The sequence below is a fragment of the Doryrhamphus excisus genome, chromosome 15 (assembly GCF_030265055.1).
Source record: "Doryrhamphus excisus isolate RoL2022-K1 chromosome 15, RoL_Dexc_1.0, whole genome shotgun sequence".
Taxonomy (NCBI): Eukaryota; Metazoa; Chordata; class Actinopteri; order Syngnathiformes; family Syngnathidae; genus Doryrhamphus; species Doryrhamphus excisus.
The window spans coordinates 13,580,325-13,597,676 of record NC_080480.1 but is presented as its reverse complement, the minus strand read 5'-3'; the positions used below and the strand labels follow the sequence as shown (position 1 = coordinate 13,597,676).

At 41.6% G+C, this 17,352-nt stretch overlaps 1 protein-coding gene and 1 long non-coding RNA gene across 4 annotated transcripts in view; one reads left to right on the top strand and one right to left on the bottom strand.

Moving 5' to 3' along the window:
• The window catches only part of LOC131103777 (uncharacterized), a 47,602-nt gene extending 37,913 nt beyond the window's left edge, over positions 1 to 9,689 (top strand). The window contains exons 14-17 of one of the 2 annotated variants that reach the window (XR_009119678.1): positions 2,747 to 2,842; positions 8,296 to 8,316; positions 9,279 to 9,433; positions 9,550 to 9,689. This is a non-coding gene — a long non-coding RNA (uncharacterized LOC131103777). Of the gene's footprint in view, positions 1 to 2,746; positions 2,843 to 8,295; positions 8,318 to 9,278; positions 9,434 to 9,549 lie in introns of those variants that run through there. The other variant, XR_009119679.1, reaches the window with a different exon arrangement.
• olfm2a (olfactomedin 2a) overlaps positions 3,382 to 17,352 on the bottom strand; it is a 68,583-nt gene continuing 54,612 nt past the window's right edge. For both annotated transcript variants that reach the window (XM_058050282.1, XM_058050280.1), the window contains exons 4-6: positions 11,783 to 12,002; positions 9,295 to 9,401; positions 3,382 to 4,731 (exon numbers count right to left, since the gene is read on the bottom strand). In XM_058050282.1, the coding sequence (XP_057906265.1) occupies positions 4,057 to 4,731; positions 9,295 to 9,401; positions 11,783 to 12,002 (1,002 nt within the window). In that variant the 3' untranslated portion in view covers positions 3,382 to 4,056. The remainder of the gene's footprint in view (positions 4,732 to 9,294; positions 9,402 to 11,782; positions 12,003 to 17,352) is intronic.

Sequence of the window (17,352 nt, the reverse complement as noted above, 5' to 3'; positions counted from 1 at the left end):
TTGCTTGCGTTAACAAAATAAAAATAGCAAATGATGCCCAACCCTATTTGTTGTTGACTATGACTTATTATTATTCAAATATTGAAAGAATATGTGCCCTGTGATTGGCTGGCGACCAGTCCAGGGTGTGCCTCGCCTCTCGCCTCTCTTGGCATCAGTTATGAGACATAACGTTACATTATATTACCTCTCACGTATAGGGAAACTGGTTAGTGTGTGTGTGGGGGGAAAAAAGGTTCTCCTCTCACTTTGTGTGGAAGTGGTATTTTTTTTGGCTTCTTTTTCCTTCTTCCCCATTCAGTTTGAAACACTAAGTGTACAATAAGTAAATCAGAGAGGCTTGGTAGCTTACTATGTCCCTGTAGAGATCCTGTTGCCTGCGCAATGTGATGTATACCAAGAATAATAGGAGTGTAAAAGTGACTGTTGCGTAATATCTACAGGACCATTATTTAAAAACTTTTATTTGGAAAGTCTAACGGGTTTTCTATGCTCACTGAAAATATTTTGTTCTTGTTTTATTGAATCCTACTTGGCAGGAATTCACTTATCGCTGAGTCTGTAACCAGTTAATGGTGATAAAGGAGGGACTGCTGTATACGATATTTGAGGCAAATGGCTACACCAGGTACTGACTGGTTTTGAGTGGAATAAATCTAATATCTGGCTGCACGAGTGGTGAGCATGCAGGCCTGACAGCTAGGTGACCAGAGTTCAATTCCACTCTCTGCCATCACTGTGTGGAGTTTGCATGTTCTCCCCGTGCATGCGTGGGTTTTCTCCGGGTACTCCGGTTTCCTCCCACATTCCAAAAACATGCTAAGTTAATTGGCGACTCCAAATTGTCCATAGGTACGAATGTGAGTGTGAATGGTTGTTTGTCTATATGTGCCCTGTGATTGGCTGGCGACCACCGAAGACAGCTGGGATAGGCTCCAGCAGCCCCTGCGACCCTTGTGAGGATAAGCGGTAGAAAATGAATGAATAAATCTAATATTGTTATAAATGTAAACAAGCAAAATGCTAGTCAAAGATCCTCTAATTGACAGGACCATGCTGCTATGTTTAAAAGCCTGTTCTCAATGTGCTTGTATAGAAATGAACCCAAAAGAAAGCTCCACAGCTAAAGTGCTATTCCTGCAAGTTATACTCTCCAACTATAAACCCCCTGCCTGTGCTTTGTACCACTCGCCCAAATGCTAAGTGGAGAGCGGTGTCCTTGATGCAGTTTTGTCACGGTGCTGATCTTGTACAATCACAACAACACGGCTAATGCCTTGCTTTGTGAGTCCTGGAAGTGATGTTCACGCTGCTGGCAGCCAGTAAGAAAAGAATGGGGCAATGTGGGAAGCTGTTTTTATGGTTTTGTTTGTTGGTTTGGACTCATAGTTTGGATATTGCCTAGCAACAAAAAAGTTATTTCCTTGTAGCAAAGCATGCATTTACTTGAATATTTAATTTTCCATTTGCAATGCAACCAAAACAAAATAGAATAGCAGAGCATGATTTAGTTTTATTCGTATTATCATTTGATTTTACATCTGAGGCCATTTATTGTTTTGAGTTTTCCCCCATTCCACAGAGGTGCTTTAAATGTCAGCCCCCTACTCTACGGACTTATCACACGGAAGCGCTTTATTGATAGAAAAGGCCATTTACTATGAATGGGATTGCCATGGTTACACGGGAATAGGAAAAAAAAATGGAATGCTTTGATTTCACCTCTTCTCTTGCCGCAATCCTCTTGCGAGATGGGCTGCACCATCACACACCTGACTGAGCAGAGCACTGTGAGCTATATCCACATAAAATGCACATTTCGGGCTTTTATCCCAAAGAAAATTGGATTTATCTCACGGAAATGTTTCAAAATATTATATATATTGTAGTGCCTTTTCTGGAAATGACTTTTTTCCTCCTTTTTGAATGGCTTTTGATCAATGACTTATGACCAATTTGTTGCTAAATCCCAGCATAAAGATTTTTCTTAACGGGGACAGTGTTGGTAAAGTAAAAAAATAAAGTAGAACCTCTTTTTACTCCCCCATACTGAAAAAAATCTAAGGTTTGACATTTAAACTTTTAGTTTTGGTCTTTCGGATTACTTTAGTTTTCTTGCTTAATTGTATTTTTAAAAGGAAATTTGTTCTCAGGCTACAATGTGGAAATGTGCTGAAAGTTAGCTCACTCCAGTGGAACCTTACTCATCCATTCGTTCCATGAGGACCAACTCTAACCAGAACGGATGCTAACTGAATCATTCATTCATTCATTCATTTTCTACCGCTTTTCCTCACGACGGTCACGGGGGTGCTGGAGCCTATCCCGGTTGTCTTTGTGCGAGTGGTGGGGTACACCCGGGACTGGTCGCCAGCCAATCACAGGGCACATATAGACAAACCACCATTCATGTGTTTTTAATCAATCTTGCTCAAATATGACACATGTGCTTGTGAGTACCCAAAGTTCAAGTAAGTCCGACTTATTCTGTAGGATCCAGTTTGGTTGATCAATAACAACATCACCAGGTGGTGTATTTATATTTGTCATCCTGAAAGGATAAGCCTCGGTACCCAAAGTGGGGTACGCGTACCTTCAGGTGTCAGAGGTAGCAATCGAGTAAAAATGTTAAAACGGAACGTCTGGCAGCACAGAGCAAAAAGAAGGAATGAACCGGAGCATGAAGTTCTTCAATGTGGTGCTTTATCCTGTTTGTTAAACTTTCCCTGTTCTCCTTTTTCCACAGAACTCACTCTCCACACCATGACCACATTTTGACAACAATAGGATAAAAATGAATGTTCCTCACAAGACATGTTATCTACTCACACCTTTAATAGAGGTAGCCCACTCATCCCACTCATACAAAGTAGCTTATGGCACCTGAAAGTGTGATAGTACTCCAAAATAATAGTTTTTTTTTAAAGATAATAGTGATTCAAATAATAGTATTCAAATGTAATTTCAAAATAAGCAATGTAGGCTGCATGGCGGATGAGTGGTTGGCACGCAGGCCTCACAGCTAGGAGACCCGAGTTCAATTCCACACAATTCCATCTCTGTGTGGAGTTTGCATGTTCTCCCTGTGGGTTTTCTCCGGGTACTCCGGTTTCCTCCCACATTCCAAAAACATGCTAGGTTAATAGGCGACTCCAAATTGTCCATAGGTATGAATGTGAGTGTGAATGGTTGTTTGTCTATATGTGCCCTGTGATTGGCTGGCCACCAGTCCAGGGTGTACCCTGCCTTTTGCACGAAGACAGCTGGGATAGGCTCCAGCACCCTCCGCGACCCTCGTGAGGATAAGCGGTAGAAAATGAATGAATGAAAAAATATAATTTCAAAATAAGCAATGTCGGCTGCAAGTGTTTAGCCTGCAGGTCTCACAGCCCAGAAACCCGAGTTCAATTCCACCCTCTGCCATCTCTGTGTATAGTTTGCATGTTCTCCCCGTGCATGCGTGGGTTTTCTCCGGGTACTCCGGTTTCCTCCCACATTCCAAAAACATGCTAGGTTCATTAGCGACTCCAAATTGTCCAAAGGTATGAATGTGAGTGTGAATGGTTGTTTGTCTATATGTGCCCTGTGATTGGCTGGCGACCAGTCCAGTGTGTACACCGCCTCTCCCCTGAAGACAGCTGGTATAGGCTCCAGCACCCTTGTGAAAATGAATGAGAACGAATAAGCAATGTAGCCCCTTCCAGAAGCTACGACTTTTGCTGCGCTGTCTTCAGTCTCCTCCTGGATAAAAGTCATTTTTATAGATTTAGTCCAAAGAACCACAAGGTGATAAATGTTAAAGACTGATATTTATTTTTTCATCACAACTAAAATGAACCATGCTTACTCATCACAAAAAGAAAAACAGAAATGCTCAATCTTTTCTGTACTGTTACCGACCTTGCTGTGTTTTTGTGAATAATAGCACTCTATGAAGATTTCATAAAAAATACAAGCCATTGACACTTAAATACCCCTCACTTCAATTTGTACCCTCTGGCCCCCTCCCATCAACATCGTATACAGCATGTGTTGGAATCAGTCTAAGATGGTCTCTCAATCCCCAGAAGTCTTAATAACCTGGAACAGTGTGACGTTGTAGAGCACCTGATGTCCATTGTTCCAGGTGTAGAGGACCCTCTCCCTGGGGTTGTAGTCCATCATGGAGATATGCGAGTACTGATTATGGAAAGGGATGTCCGTGTACTCGTAGCTGGACGTGTTGGTGTAATAGGCAAAGTAGATCTTGGCGCCGGCCAGGTGGGAGTTGGTGACGTAGAGCGTGCTGCAGATCATGAACGACTCGCCGGCGCTGCGTTTGGGGAAGCCGGTGTCCCACGTCTGCAACACCTCCAGAGTCTGCGGCTCCAGTCGGCTGATGACGATGTTCCCCGCGTTGGGGATCGTGGTGTAAACCGCCCACAGCCCGTTCTCGTCAGCCATCAGGTCAATGTCGGAGGAGCCGCCCCAGGAGTAGGGGAAGGTGTTGTTGTAGCCGGCGCCGCTCAGGCTGCGCTGCACCAGCACGCTCCGAGAGCGGAAGTGGTACTTGATGATGATGTTGCTCTGGTACTTGTTGTAGTACAGCGAGCCGTTGTAGACCATATGGCCCGTGCCTGCCCACGGGTGCGGGAGGAGGTGCTGGACAAAGTTCTGGCCCTTCATGAAGTCGCTCATAGTGCGGTACTCCAAGACCCTACGCCCCTTGAAGTAACCATCCATGGACCACACCTGCCATCAGAAAGGGAGTTTTGGTTAGACTTCTAGAAAGTTAGGATGATTGACACTTGTCTTGGCATTGGACATTTTTTTAATTACATTTTTTTTTTAAAACAAAAATATACCAGATCGGGCGGCACGGCGTTCTAGTGGTTAGCGCGCAGACCTCACAGCTAGGAGGTTCAATTCCACCCTCGGCCATCTCTGTGTGGAGTTTGCATGTTCTTCCCGTGCATGCGTGGGTTTTCTCCGGGTACTCCGGTTTCCTCCCACATTCCAAAAACATGCTAGGTTAATTAGCGACTCCAAATTGTCCATAGGTATGAATGTGAGTGTGAATGGTTGTTTGTCTATATGTGCCCTGTGATTGGCTGGCGACCCTTGTGAGGAAAAGCGGTAGAAAATGAATGAATGAATGAATATACCAGATCGTATCCTTTTTCAACGCTAGTCACTGATGGATCCATTTACCTCCTCCATCTACCCCCTTCGCCTCCTGCAACTCCTGCTAATAAATCACTTCATCATCAGCGAATGCTTAGATGAGTTGTTTGAGCATAAGAGCGTTCCAAATGGCCAAGGTAATTAGCGAGCGTGGCCGAGATTGCCGTGGACATGTGATACAGAAGTGTCTCATGAGAGATGATCATGTGGCTTTGTGTGAGCTGGTAGAGGGGAAGGGATTGATTATTATTAGTCCTACTGAAGTCCAGTAAGCCATCTGAAATGAAGAAAAATAGATACTGTAGCTACAAGTGGAATAAGGTCATATTCTTTGATTGAGTAGCCACGTATACATGGACCAGAATATTCCAATTCCATTCGGGTTATTTGCTCAAACGGAAAGAATGTAACCTTTGTATACACCTCATTCCGAAAGAAAAGTGCCAATCCGAATGAATATATAATTGGGTTCCCAGGGGTGGAATATTCCTTTCCCCAATCCGATTGAGGTATCTTGTACCCGCTCAAACGGAAAGTTGTTTTTCTTCTTCTGTTGTTTATTGTCGGTTTCTTGTCGTAACACGCAGCTTGAGACGTACTTCAGTTTTAAAAATGGAGGCGAACAATCGGCACTGGTCTGCTGCGGAAAGTTTGTTTTTGATTCAAACTAAATTTCTGGACGAACGAAAAACTGGCAATACGGAGTTATTCCAACAAGTGAAAGAAAAACTCGAAGTCGGTATCACATGATGTTGATGTTTACGTTTTACTGCCCCACTGACTATTCTGTTTATAGTGGCGCAAGTAGACCAGAAATTGGAATAATCCTTTCCATGTATACCATGTTTTTGGAAAAATCATTCAGAAAGATTCCATTCGGAAAGAGGAAAAACTCCTCATGTAAACGTGGTTACTGCCCCCCATCTTTTGTCTCATATTTTCAAAAATACCCATGCCGCTCTCGGTGTTTGAAAAATATTAGAGTGGACCCTGTGCAACAAATTAATGATGCTATAAGGAAACTAAATAAAACTAAAATAAAGTCAAACTACCTCATCTTCGAAGATGCCTGACGCAAGGTTGTTACCTTGCAGCGTTTTCTAGTTATTGTTGCCCCATTTGTAACCATTTTAATCCGATTACCCCCCCCCCTCCCTTGCAGAGCCCTTGGGACTCATGTAGCAGGCAGAGGATGTTTCTCACAATTCGACTACTGCACCTCGCCACCCCTCAGTTCCTCCCACAGCCTCAGACGCTCCCAACGGATTGCTTATCTCCAGCAAAGTGCCTATTGTCACACCTGGGAAGGATGGGGCGGGGGGGTCTCTTAGCAAAGCCCTCCTTGATGTGTTAAGCACAAAATAAATATCTAGGTGAAGTGCTGTTTAATGAAATCAATTAAAAGATGAACTCCGTCTCTACGGAGCCGTGGGGAGGATGAACTCGGAGAGTTGGGGGCCGTGTCAGCCGGCCAATCCTGCTGAGAGCTCTTCAGGGGCGAAAAAAAAAAAAGATGGAGCTGCTAAATTGATCGATTTTCTGTAAGCGTTGAAAACGGAGGGGAGGTGCACACGAGGAGTGGTGGACCGCAAAGTGGTAGCAACGTCTTCACTCCCACACGCAACACAGCACAGATCAATGGCTGGAATAGTACATGAAAATCATGCAGTCGCTCGGTCAGCAGAAGAGGTGACGGACACTTAAATTGCAGGAACCTTGAACTCGGGGGGGAATAAGTGGAGCAGACATGAGATGCTGAAGTCTAGTGCTGCTGGTCAGGTTGAATATGTAGTCTACATTACAACATACAGTCAAGCTTCTGTCTGGATTAGTGCAAAGCCATGTTGGACATTACAAGTCCTTAGTCCAGCAGATCACATTTACTGCTAAAGGATGAATGAATAAACTCGATATCCAGAATGGCGGTTTATGGAGGCAGGTTGGGTGAATGGTGGGTGTGGCAGTATGGTTGCAGGAGAGTGCCGTGTGAATAAACATACAGTAAACCTCGGATATATCGGATTCAATTGTTCCCACTGGTTTTGTCCGATATAAGCGAAATCCGTTATATGCGTATACCGGAAAATGTCCGTTTTACGCATATATCGGATTTATATCCGGTATATGCGTAAATGGGATTTTATCCGTTATAAAAAGGCACTTCCTTGACTATGTTTCCAATGTACCTGGACTGGGCAATGAAAAGAGACGTAAGGTAATGAGAATTTAACTTTATTGGACTCTGAGCATAACAAATTGTTAATTAAGCTAGGCCCTGTTACGCCCGTCAGGCCAACGTTATTTCCAATAGTGAGGTTAAGATCTCATTCACTGCTGTGCTAGTATTATTGACGTCACTCACTTTTATATTTGTTCTAAATCTGAATAATAAACGTGAATATAAATCGCGCAGGCAACACTGCAAATGACGTTATATAGCGGCCTGTCACGATTCGGCGAATCGGAGCGCCACGATGCGGCCATCCGATATATGCGAGGGAAATTTAATGGAAATGCATTGGAACGGGACTGGAGATTTTGTCCGAAATAGGCGAAATCTGTTATAAAAAATCCGATATATGCAATTAATTTTTATTAGAAATGCATTACAGAAAAAACGGTTCTTTTTTTATCTGTCCGTTGTGAGCGAATTTCCGATATATCCAAGGTTTACTGTATTTAGGCAGTAACGGTAAGACCCATAAGTCTTGCCCTGTACTTTTATAGCGTTCCTCAAACACTAGCACTAGAACAAACAAAGTGAACTAGATCAAAACAAAACACAAAATGTTTCAGGATGATGACATATAAAGAGTAATTCCTGTCCAATGTCTTTCCAATGGGAAGTTAATATCGGAAGTTAATGGCAATCAGCAAAAATTCATAAAAAAATTACAACAAAAATGGTTTATTTGGGACTAGTTTTTCTTTAATCATACCATCAAAACTTACTAGGCATGTAAATATGTGTGTTTGTTTACCTTGTGATGATGTTGCAGTACACTCATCCCAATATTCATCATTCAGTATCATTCAATGTTCTTATTTTCCAATGACACATTTCTAGGTTAAATAAAAGGCAAATAAAGTGAAATTTATAATGCCATTGTTTTCTTTTTGTTTCTTTTTCAGTGGCTGCCATTAATTGGACTGGTGAGTATCGCGCTTTTATTGTGGAAACGTTGATCAAAACAAACTAATCTGTAACTGCAACACAGCGAGCGTTCCGTTTGCAGTTTGATCTTGGTAGACATGATACCGTACCTGCTCGAAAAACACGATCTTGTTATGGGTTACCAAATTCGGAGCTACTGGATATGCATTGAAACGAAAATCAACCTTGTTTGACCTTGTACTGTCAGAACTCATTCATTCATTCATTCATTTTCTACCGCTTTTCCTCACGAGGGTCGTAGGGGGTGCTGGAGCCTATCCCAGCTGTCTTCGGGCGAGAGGCGGGGTACACCCTGGACTGGTCGCCAACCAATCACAGGGCACATATAGACAAACAACCATTCACACTCATATTCATACCTATGGACAATTTGGAGTCGCCAATTAACCTAGCATGTTTTTGGAATGTGGGAGGAAAACGGAGTACCCGGAGAAAACCCACGCATGCACGGGGAGAACATGCAAACTCCACACAGAGATGGCCGAGGGTGGAATTGAACCCTGGTCTCCTAGCTGTGAGGTCTGCGCGCTAACCACTCTACCGCCGTACTGTCAGAAATGATTTTTTAAAACAATGGCATTATATGTACTTTTCGAAAATAAAAACACTCTTGTTTCTTTACTTTATTTGCCTTTTATTGAAGCTACAAATATATCAGATCCTACTGCGTGACCCTGTATAGAAAAAAGGGATACTTCCATGGGAAATGAAAGCAGTAGTACTATAATTTAGTATAATTGACTAATCTTCAATATTTTCAATCTCATTAAAAATGTCCACTTGGAATTCCCTGAATATGGCTCCCCTGTTTGTAGCTTAGTTCATCACTATTTACTCTCTTCCGCCTCCAAAGTCGCCAAGTGATGGCTTCAACATGACGGTGTGCAGCTGTGTTTGCTCTTTTGTTCTAGCTTCATCCTCCGTATTTGCTCACTTGTAGGGATTAGGACACTCACTCTGTTGTCAGAGCTGGGGATCATCGTATCCGTCATCCAGGAGCCGAACCTGGACCCAGACGCTCGCACCGTAATGGGATTACTGACGCCGGTGAGCTTCCCGCAACCTGCAGGTCAAAGCAGAGGTAGAGGATGGAAGGTATGAATATTTATAGCTGTCACTACGTACACACACACACACACACACGAGCGGGATCTTTATCGGAATACATTTAGCTGGGTTTTATTAGTATGCTCCATTCATCTGCTTTACAGGCTTTATTGATGGATGCTTCATTTCAAGCACCACATAATGTGATGGAAAACAAGTGGATCGGAAGGACTCGTATACACAACACATTCAAAAGCACATTTAGTCACAAATACAACCGTATTTTCCGAACTATAAGTCACACTTTTTTCATAGGTTGGCTGTTCCTGCGACTTATACTCCAGAGCGACTTATAAATGGAAAAAACTGTTTATGTTACATAAACACTGGACACCTTTTTTGTTCATGTTTATTATAATAACCATTTGTGTTAGCATATCTTACACCTATTCAGCCTGTTCGCTATTTTTTTTATTGTTAGAACTTGCCTTCCAAGAGGACGTAATGTCTGTTTTGGTCAAGTACTTTGTGAAATACCATAATTTCTGGACTGCAAGTCGCTCCGGAATATAAGTCGCACAAGACCAAAAATGCATAATTGGGTAGAAAAAAACATACATAAGTCGCACTGGGGTATAAGTGGCATTTTTTGCAGGTAATTTACCGTATTTTCTGGCCTATAAGAGTATAAGTCACACAAGACCAAATGTGCATCATCAGGTAGAAAAAAAACATACATAAGTCGCACTGGAGTATAAGTCGCATTTTTTGCAGGTAATTTACCGTATTTTCTGGACTATAAGTCACACTTTTTTTCATAGGTTGGCTGTTCCTGTGACTTATAAATGAAAAAGCTGTTTGTGTTACATAAACACTGGACACCTTTTCTGTTCATGTTTATTATTTGTGTAGCTGAATAACCATTGTGTTAGCATATCTTACACCTATTCAGCCTGTTGGCTATTTTTTTACTGTTAGAACATGCCTTCCAAGAGGACGTAATGTCTGTTTTGGTCAAGTAGTTTGGAAAATAAATTACCCGCAAAAAATGTGACTTATACTCCAGTGCGATTTATGTATGTTTTTTTCTACCTAATTATGCAATTTTGGCCTTGTGCAACTTATATTCCAGTGCGATTTATGTATGTTTTTTTTCTACCTAATTGTGCATTTTTGGCCTTATGCGACTTATACTCCAGTGTGATTTATGTATGTTTTTTTCTACCTAATTATGCAATTTTGGCCTTGTGCAACTTATATTCCAGTGCGATTTATGTATGTTTTTTTTCTACGTAATTATGCATTTTTGGCCTTGTGCGACTTGTACTCCGGTGCGATTTATGTATGTTTTTTTCTACCTAACTATGCATTTTTGGCCTTGTGCGACTTATACTCCAGTGCGATTTATGTATGTTTTTTTTCTACCTAATTATGCAATTTTGGCCTTATACGACTTATACTCCAGTGCGATTTATGTATGTTTTTTTCTACCTAATTATGCATTTTTGGCCGAATGCGACTTATACTCCAGTGTGATTTATGTATGTTTTTTCTACCTAATTATGCAATTTTGGCCTTGTGCAACTTATATTCCAGTGCGATTTATGTATGTTTTTTTTCTACGTAATTATGCATTTTTGGCCTTGTGCGAATTGTACTCCGCTGCGATTTATGTATGTTTTTTTCTACCTAACTATGCATTTTTGGCCTTGTGCGACTTATACTCCAGTGCGATTTATGTATGTTTTTTTTCTACGTAATTATGCATTTTTGGCCTTGTGCGACTTATAGTCCAGAAAACACAGTACCTGTTTTTTTTTGTATTACAATACTCTACAATGCTGATTCTACATAACTTGATAACCGGCATGCTTTTATAACCAATGCAAAATATATTATACTTTCAGATTTAGAAAAAGCCTCTGTGTGGCAAATTAAAAAAAAAAAAAAAAATGAATCTTCTATTAAGATATCCTATATATTTTTCATTCATCAGCTGCTTTGTACAGAGCTATGAATTCATTATTGACCATCTATGTGCCATTTGTCTGAGAGTTCCAAATATAAAGGCTACACTGTGTGGTCTTTTTTTTTTTGCCTCAACCCTTATTTGTTGGGATTTTTTTTTTTTTTGTTAAATCATCAGTTTAGCCATGTGAAAACACGATCAATTATTCATCCAGGCATTCTAGCAAAGCTCTTCATAATTTACGCTGATAACATGAGCGGGTGGGCAGGGTGCAAATGTTGTACAGCATAATATTTGACTATTTATGATGTTCATTTAATCAATAATTTAATTGGTCACACTAATTGCCCCGTGGGCACACAAGTGCTGCTGCGATAGAATTTGATAGTTTCCGATTAAGAATTCATCGCCGTGCAGGCATGCCTTACCCAGCTTCTGCATGCAGGAGTGTAGGCGGGTCTCCAGCAGCAGGACCCTCTGGCGTAGCTCCTCGTAGTCGTAGGCGCCCATCTCCTCCTGGATGGCCATCAGCACCAAGGACAGGTTCCTCACTTCCTCTCGCAGGCGCAGGATCATCTTGGTGTCGGATTTGTACTGTTCCAGCACGGGCAGGCGGCGGACCAGCTCTCCCACCTTGTCTTTTAACTCCTAGAAGAGTACAGCAAAGAAGCGAGGCCGGGTATTAAAACCCCAGAATACGGAGGCCATTTCTTATTTCCTATGTTATTTTCTCAAACAGGAAGTCACAGTCGGTGTTTACAAAAGCAAATAAGCACCAGGGTCAATGGTTAAAAAGCATTCGCATTAAAAACTGAACTCCATAAGGTGAAAGTAGCTGCAGTTGAAGAGCCAATCACCTCTGGCTCGTACCATTGCAAGCACCCCCCCCCCCAAGTCCAAAATCAAACATGTCTACCATGTGAATCTTACCTGCCATTTGTCAATGTCATACACATTTTGCTCTCTGCAAAACATGTCACAATAAATGTCTTGCTGGGGAATCGTGATAAAAAGCTTTAATTTAACGCAGCATTTGAAGAACAAACACTTTGCCGCAGTATAGTGACTTTTCCAGCCTCGGGATGCGATTATCAGTCAAACGGCAGCTAATGTAGCCAACGCTGGAGTACACTCGCCTGTACGTGCGTCACAGTCAGAAGTCTAAGGCAAATAAACCCCCCCCCAAAAAAAGAACTAAAGACGCCGTGTTTCGAGTATTTCCACTTTTAACATACAAACTGGCAACATGACTTGCAAGTCGGATGTTTTCATTCATTCATTTTCTACCGCTTTTTCTCACTAGGGTCAGGAAGGGTGCTGGAGCCTATCCCAGCTGTCTTCGGGCGCCAGCCAATCACAGGTAACATATAGACAAACAACCATTCACACTCACATTCATACCTATGGACAATTTGGAGTTGCCAATTAACCATTTTCAAGCATAAAAAATGGCTACATTCACTTAAATACGACTATAAGGTATTCAGAAGAGCATTGAAAGACACGTTGTGCTATGTAGTATTCCACACAGGTCACTAGGGGTCCGTAGGTGTCCATTAAGTTACATTGCAAGGTGTAAAGGTGACTATAGGGGTGTTATTTCATGTTTAGAGGGCTCTAGTTATATTCATTCATTCATTCATTTTTTACCACTTATGCTCAGGGGGGTCGCGGGGGAATGCTGGAGCCTATTCCAGCTGTGTTCGGGTGAGAGGGCGGGGTACACCCTGGACTGGTCGCCAGCCAATCACAGGTAACATATAGACAAACAACCATTCACACTCACATTCATACCTATGGACAATTTGGAGTCGCTAATTAACCTAGCATGTTTTTGGAATGTGGGAGGAAACCGGAGAACATGCAAAATCCACACAGAGATGGCCGAGGGTGGAATTGAACCCTGGTCTGTCGGATGTTTTATTTAGTAAAAAAAAAAACAACAAAACTGTAAAATTAAATTACATAATTTGAATAAAGTGCTCCTAAAAAGGGACATGAGAACATACAGCTGATACTATAACACTTTTACAGATAAAATTAGACAAATAATTCAAGGAAAATTATAAGCATAAAATAGTGTGTGTGTTAAATATATATTATGGTCCCCCGGACAATTTTGTTAACTTGGCCTACGAGTCAAAATATTTGCCCACGCCTGGTCGAGCCAATAGCGATTGTGCATTCTGTAAACAAATTAAAAATAAATCACATTGGGTCCCCCCCACTTTTTTTTTTCGTTATGTACGAGTGCTATTGGCCAGGGGTGCCTAATAAGGGGGGAAAAGTTCAATTCTAGGTTCTCCTGACTGTTAGCGACCCCCAAAAATAGTAAAAAAAATATCACATTGGGTCCCCCCCACTTTTTTTTATATTTAACTATTTTTGGGGTCGCTAACAGTCAGGAGAACCTAGAATTGAACTTTTCCCCCCTTATTAGGCACCCCTGGCCAATAGCACTCGTACATAACGAAATAAAAACATTACAAGGGTGGATGAGTGGTTAGGAGATCGGGAAGACCTGGGTTTGATTCTCTGTGTGGAGTTTGCATGTTCTCCCCGTGCATGCGTGGGTTTTCTCCGGGTACTCCGGTTTCCTCCCACATTCCAAAAACATGCTAGGTTAATTGGCGACTCCAAATTGTCCATAGGTATGAATGTGAGTGTGAATGGTTGTTTGTCTATATGTGCACTGTGATTGGCTGGCCACCAGTCCAGGGTGTACCCCGCCTCTCGCCCGAATGACAGCTGGGATAGACTCCAGCATACCCCTGTGACCCTAGTGAGGATAAGCTGCATAGATGACCATAAATGACTATACTGCTTAAGCAGAGCTACATTTCCTTTCCACTTTTCATGCAAAATATTTTTTTAAGTCATAAAATAAGGTATTGACTGTTTCAATGATGACTAAAACAGCTTGCAGAAACAGAACAGATCTATTTTGATCCTGAGTTTGGGAAAGGCTGAACTAAACAAAATTGTATTTTTTTTTAATGTCCTCCTAGCTTTGTAGTCCTAAATAACAAATACCATTATTAATTAGTGAACAAGGCCATTTACCATCTGTGCTGCTTCCATGAAAAACCCAGAGAGGAAGACTTGAGTGTTCAATGTGACTCATCAGGTGTTGAGGTAGGAGTACAGGAAGCAGTGGGAGAACCTCCCCGCCATAGATCAGCAGAGAAATAAGCCTATCGATAAAATACGCGGGGCCTCGTTGGGGGGTTTATCTTAAATCTGGTGATGAAGCCGCTCTCAGCCCTGTGGCGTCACATCATAAATCTCGTTTCTTTTCCCGTCCTTTTTTTTTTTTTTTTTCTCAAGCCGTACGGGTCCCGTCTCGTTAATCTCCCACGGCGGGCTATCAGCAACTTGGAGCTGAGCACATACATCAGTCAAGTTTTTTTTTTTTCTTTCTTCTCTATATGTTGTGGATTTTCCTTGAGAAACCTGTCTGGCAGTGTGTACATTTTTAATCCTCTCAGCTAATGGAATGGCTTATTCCACACTACATCAATAGGCTCCATTGGAACAGGGCCGCACACAATACAGTTGAGGCATTGATGCTTACACCCCCCCGGAGGGTGGGGGGGGGGGGGAGCTCACGCTTTGCATTTATCCTTTAATCAAACCATTATATGCTTCATCTCATATCTCAACAGTGTGAAGAATGCATTAAGAGTCTGGGAGAGACGACAAGACAAAAAGGCTTGACAGACGATCACAGCATGTGTTAGCTTGTAGGGAGATAAACTCGAGATGGATGGGAAGAAAGGAACAGTAAAACGTCATTCATAATTCTACTGAAATATTTAAAAAATATGCTTTAGTTGCACAAATTTTGGTTGGATAACTCACATAAGCTATTATTTTTATTGTTTTTACCTGTTGTTACCTTACAGCAGGGGTGCTCATTAAGTCGATCGCGATCTACCGGTCGATCGCGGAGGTGGTACTGGTCGATCGCTGGTCGATCGCGGCGTGACATTAAAAAAATATCATCCTAGCATCAATGCTGTCACTTGATTGATATACAGGGCAGCCATTCAGATGACAACTGAATGTTGCCCTTCGGGTGACCAATCAAACCAAACAACGTCTCTAAGTGCAGCAGAACTTACGATGTCAGCCTATCATCCATCCCCGTTACTTGATTGACATACAGGACAACCAGTCAGATGACAACTGAATTTTGACCTTTAGGTCACCGCTCATGCGTAAACAGCGATGCAAAGTGCTAAGCTAGTCGGCGAATTGCGTCAGATTTTAAGCCCTCGCTAAAGTTTATGGTCACTAAAATGAGTGAAGTAGCTGGACCAAGTAAAAAGGCAAAAACATATCACTTCCATACGGAATGGGAGGTGGACTTTTTTTTTCACAATGTCTTTTTCGAAGTGCGTTTGCCTCATATGCCATTCTACCATCGCAGTACCAAAGAAGGGAAATGTGGAGTAATGTGGAGGTAATTACAAAAAATGTTAATTATGTGTGTTTTGCAATATTGGCTCATTTGGTTATGTAAGGTACATCAACATACATTGTACGTACAAATAATCCTCAATACATTTGACAATAAATAGATGTTTTGCATTTTTGTAGTGGGTAGATCATTTTGACTCGGTCATTTTAAAAGTAGCTCGCATGCTGAAAAAGTGTGAGCACCCCTGCCTTACAGTATTTCCATTAAGTGAGCGTCTTCCTTTTTTTCTGATACTTATTCCAATAATAATATTCCATAAAATAATATCCCATCACATTTTTGCAATACAAATATGCTTTAGTTGCAAAAAATGTCTCATTTCGCAAGTGTAGGTCATGGGAGTTCAAAGTTCAGCAACCAGCAAAGAACAAAATCCAATGCTTTTTCTTTGGCTTCATAAGAAACACTCTGATGGACTCTGTGCTTTTTCTTTGGCTTTTCAGCAACACGGCTTCCAAATCGAAAGGAGCGGCCTCAAAAGAGCCGAGGAAACAGACTGGGAACAACCTTGTCAGTGTTAAGGTAGGCTGTTTTTATTGTTTTTAACTCATTACCATTGAGTGTGGTTCACTTATTTTTACACTTGTACTAGTAAGAATGGCTGCACGGCGGTCGAGTTAAACCTGTCATAGTTTGATAATATTTGCATTTTAAAATCCTAACCTGTCATACACACTAGAAGTAAACTAAAATAAAGTAAAATTACTCACTCTTTCCCTATGTTGCAGTGAGTTCCATAGGTATGAACGTGAGTGTGAATGGTTGTTTGTCTATATGTGCCCTGTGATTGGCTGGTGACTTTTGAGGGGGGTTGAATGAATGAATGAATGTTAAACTTGATAGAAGGAAAAGTTGGAGGCAGTTCTCAAATTTCAAACCAGGTTTTCCCATTTGTTGGAGGAGTATAATAAAACTAAAATAAAGTAAAACATTGGTTGACTTCCTAACTGTTCACAAAACATGGGAATTAGTCTGTCCTGGGGTGAAACCGCTGCCGTGAAACCTGTCATAGTTTGACAATGTTTGCATTTTAAAATCCTAACTTGTCATACACGCTACAATTAAGCTAAAATAAAGTAAAATTACTCACTCTTTCCCTATGTCACAGTGAGTTCCATAGGTATGAATGTGAGTGGTTGCTTGTCTATATGTGCCCTGTGATTGGCTGGCGACCAGTCCAGGGTGTACCCCGCCTCTCGCCAAAAGACAGCTGGGATAGGCTCCAGCACCCTCGTGAGGATAAGCGGTAGAGAATGAATGAATAGTAAGAATGTTTAAAAATTGGATCTGCAAAATGACTCATTATGTTGAACGTTACAGCATTAAAGGGATTTGTTTTGTTTTTATATGTTTTACGAATACAAGGGTCTCACTTATTTTTACACTTGTATGAAGTTAAGAATGTTAAAATGTTATTCAACGGTTTTAAGATAGTGACAGCTTTGTCAACACTGAGAGTGTAATGTGCATGCCAGGCCAGTAGTTGGCGATCCGGAGTACGGCAATGTTGTTGTA